This window comes from Arachis hypogaea, chromosome 11, assembly GCF_003086295.3.
Source record: "Arachis hypogaea cultivar Tifrunner chromosome 11, arahy.Tifrunner.gnm2.J5K5, whole genome shotgun sequence".
Taxonomy (NCBI): domain Eukaryota; kingdom Viridiplantae; phylum Streptophyta; class Magnoliopsida; order Fabales; family Fabaceae; genus Arachis; species Arachis hypogaea.
The window spans coordinates 15,117,261-15,125,816 of NC_092046.1; the positions used below are offsets into that span (position 1 = coordinate 15,117,261).

Genomic DNA, 8,556 nt, shown 5'->3' on the forward strand with positions numbered 1-8,556 from the left:
CCCGGCCGGTTTAAAGAAAACGACGTCGTTTCCTTCATTGAAAGGGAAAAAGGGGTTGCACGCGTTATCCCCCCCCCCCCCCCCCTTCTCTCCAACTCCTCCCTTCAGCAAAGAGCAAACTGCCCAAGCCTCCACCAAAGAAATCAAACCCTAGCCACCACCAATAGTTGTCGCCGTCTGTCGGAGTGAGAGATTGCTGCCGCCGTCCGTCGCACTCAAGAACTTCCGTCTTCGTGCTCTTGGGCCTCTCGCCGGATCCTCCGCGTCGTGTGCTCGCATCTCGCCTCTCTCCTCTTGCTCGTCTGCTCGCGCCTTCCTCCGCCAGTGAGTGCTCGAACTGTGCGTGTTTCTGCTCCCCCACCGCTGCTCTTCTGCCGGCATCCGTCGCGCTCAACACCACCGTCTTCGTCTGGGCGTCGAGCCCGAGTCTCCAACCCCTTTCCTCATTCACCAAGCGCAACTTCTTCCTCGAATTCGCCGGCCGCCGTCTTCTCTTCCTTTGCTCAGCCACGCTTTTGCCGCCGTTCGTCGTTGTGCTCATCGCCTGGTCTCCGTCTCGATCGCGCTTCTGCCCTTCTGCTCAGACTGCTTAGAACGAAGGTAATAATGACTTCATTTTTTTTCATTCTTTGTTCTTCGTTCTTTGCTCAAAAATCATCCAATGATTATTGAAAATTTGAATGTTGTGTGGTTTTAATTTTTTATTGAGTGATTATTTCTTATTGATTAGCCCTGGTTCTGCTGTTTTTCTGTTCTGCTATTCTCGGTCAGTAGGTGGATTTCTTTGTTTTTCTATTTTTCTGTTTTTGTCTGGTAAATCAGAGAAGGATATTGCATGTTGGGTTTCTTTTTGTTCACTGCTTGGAATTTTGTTGCTGAGAATTGTTCATGTCTGATGTGTCTTTTGATAATATGTAAGTCTGTTTCAGGTGGTTAATTATTATATGTTTTCTTTCTGTTAATTTTTAGTCCCCTCCTCCTCAACCCTCCCGACCAGAAACCCCTTCACCTTTCAAATTTGTTATTTTTGTCCCTGCCTGTAGAAAGCTATTGTAGAAGAGATTCAGCTTGATTCCTTTGTAGGATTTGATGGGTTCCTTTACCAAAAAGTTTTAACAGATTGTATTAGTAACTAATACCATTATTTAATGAAGTGATATATTCTTGATCACTACTAAACTGGTCCAGCAAGGGGGATTCTTCTCATATCTTGAAGGTGATTTTTCCATTATCATTATGGGGATTTTTGTGGCGTATGATTCCCTTATTTGCAAGAAAATGTTACTGTCATATTCCCTTTCAATGCTGTTGCCAAGTCCTGAATGCTCAACATTAGTGGTTGCTGGGAGGAATGGGAATAAGAGTAGCTATTCAGAAGACTGGCTTGCAATAATGATTTGCTTAACTGTGTGAGTTTTCTGTGTTAGTCTAGCTACATTGAGAAGCATTATGTTGTACTATAAATTTTTGGATTGAAGTTTTCTCCAATAGGATTTACTTGAGTGCATTACATGATGCTACACATCCTGATGTCAATTTTAGCAGTATTTGATGGCTGTAAGTAGTCTAGGATTGTAAAGCACCACTTTGATATTAACTTTTATCTTAATCACTCCTGTTCAGGCTTCTATGTGTAGCAGAATATGATTATCTTATTTATTTATCTTTTGAATACATGGTGTGATTTTGAACTTTTCAAGTTTAATTTGGAATTAAGAGAGCATTGTGTATTCCAGGATTTGTGTTAAGGCAATGTAGTGGGGAACAGTGGAGCTTTTTCTTAAATTTCGATTAGTAACAAACTGAATGACAAATTGATAATCATAAGGGTAAATACTTTTTCAGGTATCAATAGGCCTTGTGGAATAATAGAAAATTATTTTTTTCCTATTTTTATTTTTAGTGTTTATTTATAATTTATTTATTATTTTATTATAAATTTTTCCGGTTGAACCACGGTTAAACCGGTTGGACCAGTAAACCAGTGAACCAATAGCTAAAGCGGTTCGATGACTGGTCCGGTTTTCAGAACCTTGATTTTATCTGATTAGTTCTGGTTTTGCCTCTTTAAGATATGAAAATAAAGTGAGTGATTAAAATGATTAAATTCAAAGCTGGCTCTCAACTCTTTGTGCTTTGTTCTGCCCAACTAGAATCTTAATTTGCCTGACTTTCAATAAACCTTGTTATTATGAATGAACTAATTAACATTCTGGAGCTTTAATTTGTTTCTGTTTTGCTTGTCATTTGAATGTAACAAATGGAAAGACGAAGGCTTATCATATGAAGAAAATTGTCAAGTCTTATAGGTGTGGCTTGGTTTTCACCTGGTATAGCTGTGGCACAAACACAATGAGATTTATTGATGATCTTTTTTATCTTATGGTTTTCTTTTTCTGTTCTGTTGATATATTTTTCTGTTTGTGATTCTTTCTGTAATTCTATTTCTGTTGATCATATTTATTATATGGTTTTCAATTTCTATAAATTGATTTTGTAATTCTGTTTTAGTGATTCATTCTGGAATTATGGATGATTACTTAAGGGATCTTGTCGATCCAAGCACTATGGTGGAGATTTCCTGATCTTACTGACATAATTGAGGAACCCTTCCAGCCTGTTGCATCTGACTTTTATAATTGACGCAGAAGTTAAAAAATAAGAAAATAATATAAAAAATTCTACAATAAGTTACTACATATTTGTTCTCGTTAGTTAAGCTCTTGTTAATCCTAATTTTGTGGCTGTTGTTCCTTTCAGATTGTTGGTATTGAAAATAAAAAATGGATATAGGATTATGTCTTTCTTGGAGCTATCTTCATGTGGTAGAGGAAGCAAAGATACTCTAGTTACTACAGAGAGCATAAAGGTTGTAATTTACTTGCTTAAGAGAAACTGGAAAGCGTATATGCCTAACGCTATGAAGCCTAAAGTTAAAATTTAACTTACCAAGCATAACTATTTGAAAAATTAAAGAATTAGAGGATGTGTTCTGTGATGAGAAACCAGGGTATTTTGAATATGCAAAGGAAATAACAGTGAGTGCTCAATTTAAGAATACTAGTTTCTATGAAACCTTCAATTGTATATTGAAGCAGATGAGGCTTCAGGCTTGCTCAAGTTTGCGTGGTATTCTTTTTATAAATTTTGGCAGCAAATTCTGCATAGATTTTGTTCTCTTAGTTAATGTCGCTACTTTTACTCTCTCCCGTCCTTTTCTTGTCCTTTTTCAGTCTTTCCTCTTCATGCTATCTTGTGCTTTTGTTAGTATAGTAGAATCTAAGTTTCGCCATTATTATGTCTGTAGGAAGTGCAAGTGGATCCTCTATAATGCTAGAACTTCAAATTAAGCACTTTGCAAAAGGTATAAGCTTTGCTAATTACAGTCCCATATACAATCTACACAACCTATGCATTACTGTTGATTTTGTGATAAAATGGTTAGTTTTGGAGTTGATTTGATATGGATTCCCATTTTATGTATGTGGAATTTAGCCTTCATAATTAAAGCTATTCTTAAAGCTGTAACTTTTTAGCCACTGTCAAGGGGAATCCAAATCAGAAATATCATCAGAATCTTGTTTATCTTAATCATCACAGTCATTCTTGAGTTACTGTACATTGTGATAGACCTTCAACTGCTTTCTATGATAATGTAGTATTCCAGTATATGGCATAGAAAATTAAACTCGTTGCATAATTAATGTCCGTGCACATCATTGCCTGTTGTGACTTATTGCTTTACTTACAAATTGGATGATTGTGTTATTGTACATTGTGTGTCGCAACTTATTAAGAAAGAAAAAAATGTTAGGTCTAGGGGTAAATTTATGTACTCATTACTCAAGGTGTTAGGAACAAAAGATTTTCTTTACCAGTTTCTTTTTTTTACTAAAATGGTAAATCTTGTACCTTGCAGGGGTTCAAAATACAAAGCTAAATAAACCTACTCCTCTCAGGTATATGCTAAAGGCAACATTTAGTGGAGCTGATCATATATGGCATTTCGATTTCTACCGCTTCTAGTGCAGTGTGCCAAATTGAGACACCCTTTTCCCTCCAAGCTCAGTTCCATTTCCACATCCCTCCACCATCTTTCAGATTCTTTCTTCTCAGAAGAACTGTTCCCTGATCGACAAAAAACCATTTCCAATCTCGACGAACACCTCGTTCTTGAGCAAATATCGGAGCTCTTACCCATAGCCAAATGTGCATCACAGAACACTATCTTGAAAGACCATGAATCCAAATCGGCAAGGGAACCTGTCGATGGGTTTTTGTCACCAGAGGAGAAATTGCGTGGTGTTTTTCTTCAGAAGCTGAATGGTAAGGCTGCAATTGAACAAGCTTTATCCAATGTTGGTGTTGATGTGAATATTGATGTTCTCGGTAGGGTAGTGAACTCTGGGAACTTGGGTGGTGAAGCCATGGTTGCATTTTTTAACTGGGCAATTAAACAGCCAATGTTACCTAAGGACATTGGCAGTTACCGTGTGATTGTTAAGGCACTAGGAAGAAGGAAGTTTTTCAAGTTCATGATGGAGGTATTAGATGACATGAAGGTTAATGGCTTAGAAGCTGATTTGTTACTGTTATTTATTGTTATTGATAGTTTTGTCAGGGCTGGTCATGTGTCTAAAGCAATTCAAGTGTTTAGCAACTTGGATGATCTCGGGTTGAGACGCAATGCAGATGCCTTGAATGTACTCTTGTCATGCCTTTGCCAACGGTCTCATATGAGTGCTGCAAGTTCTGTGTTTAATTCAATGAAAGGGAAAGTATCTTTTGATGTTACTACGTACAATGTTGTTGCTGGTGGTTGGTCTAAGTTGGGTAGTGTGAATGAGATTGAGAGGATTATGAAGGAAATGGAAGTAGATGGATTTCATCCTGATTGTAGGACTTTCAGTTTATTTATTGAGGGTTTAGGCAGAGCTGGCCGCATTGATGAGGCTGTTGAGGTTTTCAATAAAATGCAGGAGAAAAATTGTCCAGCTGATACTGAGACTTATAATGCAATGATTTTTAATTTTGTGTCGGTTAGAGATTTTGATGAGTCTATGAAGTATTATAAAGCATTGTTGAGTAATAATTGTGAACCTAATCTTGATACGTACACAAGAATTATTATTGGCTTTTTGAGAGCTCGGAAGGTTGCTGATGCACTCCAGATGTTTGACGAAATGCTAAGGCAAGGAGTTGTACCTTCTACTGGGATGGTAACCTCCTTCATCAAGCATTTATGCAACTATGGTCCACCATATGCTGCAATAATTATTTACAAGAAAGTGAGAAAATTAGGATGTATGATATCAATGAATGCTTATAAGATATTGCTTATGCGTCTAATGAAGTTTGCGAAATGTGGAATGTTACTAAATATCTGGCAGGAGATGCAAGAATGTGGGTATAATTCAGATATTGAAGTTTATGAGTGCATCATCACTGGACTTTGCAACATAGGACAGCTTGAAAATGCGGTTCTTGTCATGGAGGAGTCTTTGCAGAAAGGGTTCTGTCCAAGTAGGCTTGTATATAGTAAATTAAGTAACAGGTTGCTTGCTTCAAATAAAACAGAGATCGCATACAAGTTGTTTCTGAAGATAAAGCATGCTCGTTCCCTTAAAAGTGCAAGGAGCTTTTGGCGTTCTAATGGTTGGCACTTCTGAACAGGCATGCCAATCAACATCTCCTGCAGTAGAGCCTCTTGTTTGATTTTAACACTAGTAAATAACTGTAGCCAAGAAAAATATTGCTATACCAGTACACACCAAGAAATAGATCACATCTCAAAATATTACTAGTTTGCAGGTATTGTAATTATTTATTGTCGTGCTATTTGTGGTGTAGACAGTATTGCCAGAGTTTTATTTAGCTAGATGGTGTAGACAAGTTGATGTTGTTCCCACTAAGGATTTATAAGTCATGAAGTAGTAGTCAATTTAAAATACTTGTATACAAAGTAGCAAATATTATTAGGATAATGTTTCCCGAGTCACATTATGAGTTTTATCTATGGTATACGAAGAGTTTTGCTTTTTGGAGTGGAAAGCAACTTTAATCTATATGATACAGTGACAAAACTGTTATTCTAGCCGAATCCTTGACTAAATAAAGTTTTGAGATGTTATTTGCTTCCCAAGGTATTTTACCTGTGTTTTTGTTTGTTTGACTATGTATATGTGTTGTTGCAAGATGACTTCCCTCGGTGGTACTAACTGGTGACTGGCTAAAAATATGGTTAAGGTAATCTTCAATGGGAGAACATGTTTGAACTTTAAACAACTAGGTTTCCTTTTAAGTTGCCAATTTTTCTCATTCTTGTGGTGTATTCGGGTGATTATTTGAACTACTGATTTTAAAGTTTACAAAAGTTTATTGTTTGAATATCACTATGTCTTCCAGTAAAGGTATTGTATTATCATTTTGCAATACACACGATAATTTAGTCGTAATATCATTTCTTCGTTTCCAATTGGCTTGTGTAATTTTCTAGTAAGTTGTGCTAAAGATGTGCACTTTAGATCTAAGGATAAAGCTATTTGTACCACCAAATTTCTCACCCATGTTTTTGTACCTTACTTGAGAAGGTGTAGGTGGCATGGGTTGAAGTGCATGCACATTTCTTCATATGCTTATGCATAGATTTAGTTCATAATCCGTCTGGATTGATTGAATGGTTTTCTGATGTGGCAAGATTTTCAGTCGACTTTATTTTATCTGTAGTCATAGTTAGATGGACTAATTGAAAATTTTAAATCACAGCAAGGTGATTAAATTGTTATAATTTTGAAGTCAACTAATTATAATTCTTTTTATTTTGCTATATTTCACATTACATTTAAGCAACCAACCATTGCTTATCAGTTATCACTACATGATTCAAGAACTGTGCAAGTAACAGTGATAACACCTTAGTTTACTTTTATGTTCTCAGACTAGAAATATAATATAATACATCACATATAATTCACCATTCTCATGCATTTGACACATTGAATCTCTAAATTGTGTAGATTACCTTTCACTTTCAAATACTGGAATAATGTTAGTTTTTCCCAGAACTTGATTGGACTGAAAGGTTAATGTATTCATCAATTTTGGGTACTCCATATTTTGAGAATCTCCACTAAATGGTACTGTTTATTGGGTATACTTGTATGTTAAACTTTGAAGATAACTAGCAAATTATAATTTGCAAGTACAATGTTATTTATAGTGTATTCAGCTTTATTGTTAGATGTTCGATTCTCGCCTTGAGCATAGAAGTCTGATAACTCAGGGCTAGCTGTCTCAAGCCCATTGATTTGCTTACAAGTCATCAGAGAGGGATTAATCAGCATGTTCGATGGTAGATACCAGGGCCTCAAGAGACGAGCAAGCTCTTACAAACGGAATTATATGCAGATTGATGTGAAGTTTGTAGGCAATTAGCTCGACATTTACAAAGTAAGCAGCAGTACTATTAAACCGCTATTGTTCAAGTGCATTTTTGTGTGTTCAAGATGTCTCTGCTTTAATTGATATCACCACCTATATATGTTGTAAATATTATTAACAGATTAATCTGTTATGACTTTTCAATTGTATACCTCTGAGTTGTCACAAATAGGAATCAAGTGAAATTTTTGAAGTGTGATGCTGTGAGCAATGTTACATGGCCAGTGCAATTTATTGTTCTTGTTTAGTTGTTAGCCGTTAATATTTAAAAGTGTAGGCTAAATGCATTAAGTTGGGTTGTTGGACACTTTGGACTAAAGGAATTGGATTGCTGGCTGAAAATACTGATCAATATTTTTCTTCATCTATTACTTTCTTAGTATGTGTACATTTGCCAATGAGCCTTAGCTTACATGGCATATCTCCCCCTCCCCATTTCAAAGGCGGGTTCAAATCCTAGGGATTGCAATTGAGGAGAAAATATGGTAAATGTGTGAGGAGAAATAATTGATTTTAAGAATAATAGATAGATAATAGATCAAATTTATTGTCAAATAAAATACTGGTTCAGATTATCCGGCGGGTGCAATAAGTGTGGCTGTGTGGGGAAACCAATGATATATGAATTATCAATTCTTGATATTACAGAAATGCTATTTTCAGAATTTAGTTAGTCAAATTCCTTAAACGTTAAGCAACTCTTAAGTCTTATGCACATCCTACATATGTTTTCACGGGCCCTGTGGGGGAGCAAAATTTATTTTCGTCCGTGTGATTGTGTGATTGGGCCATGTGAAGGAGGAGGATGCTGAACTTGTAATCGGTGGTGATGTAACAAATCAATGGTGGAGGTACCTGCAATAGTAATGCATAGGTTGTGTAGATCTTGTATGAGATTGTACTTGGTCATGCCAGTACAATATTATTACAATAGATTCACGTAGCACACAAGTCACTCTAATTTGCGAGTTTGAGTGGATTTCTATATGGCTGGCATACTCTTCTCTTGTCTCTTTAGTAAGTATCAACTCGACTACAACTGCTTCATTCTCAACCTAGTTGTTGCTAGCTCTGAACTCGAACTTGCTATGTGGAGAGTTGTTCAAGGGAGTTGGT

At 36.5% G+C, this 8,556-nt stretch overlaps 1 protein-coding gene across 3 annotated transcripts; it reads left to right on the forward strand.

Annotated features, from left to right (window-relative positions):
• Positions 1 to 21: 21 nt before the first annotated feature.
• Positions 22 to 6,146, forward strand: LOC112720369 (putative pentatricopeptide repeat-containing protein At5g43820). Of its 3 annotated transcripts, XM_025771289.3 has the most exons (4): positions 40 to 600; positions 2,761 to 2,869; positions 3,308 to 3,364; positions 3,920 to 6,146. In XM_025771289.3, exon 4 carries the CDS (start codon positions 3,999 to 4,001, stop codon positions 5,667 to 5,669), a length of 1,671 nt encoding a protein of 556 aa, XP_025627074.1. In that variant the 5' UTR covers positions 40 to 600; positions 2,761 to 2,869; positions 3,308 to 3,364; positions 3,920 to 3,998; the 3' UTR covers positions 5,670 to 6,146. The 3 variants fall into 3 exon arrangements, with proteins under 3 accessions (XP_025627075.1, XP_025627074.1, XP_025627076.1); XM_025771290.3 differs by lacking the exon at positions 2,761 to 2,869 and having other exon boundaries at positions 22 to 600; XM_025771291.3 differs by lacking the exons at positions 2,761 to 2,869; positions 3,308 to 3,364 and having other exon boundaries at positions 44 to 600.
• Positions 6,147 to 8,556: the final 2,410 nt, after the last annotated feature.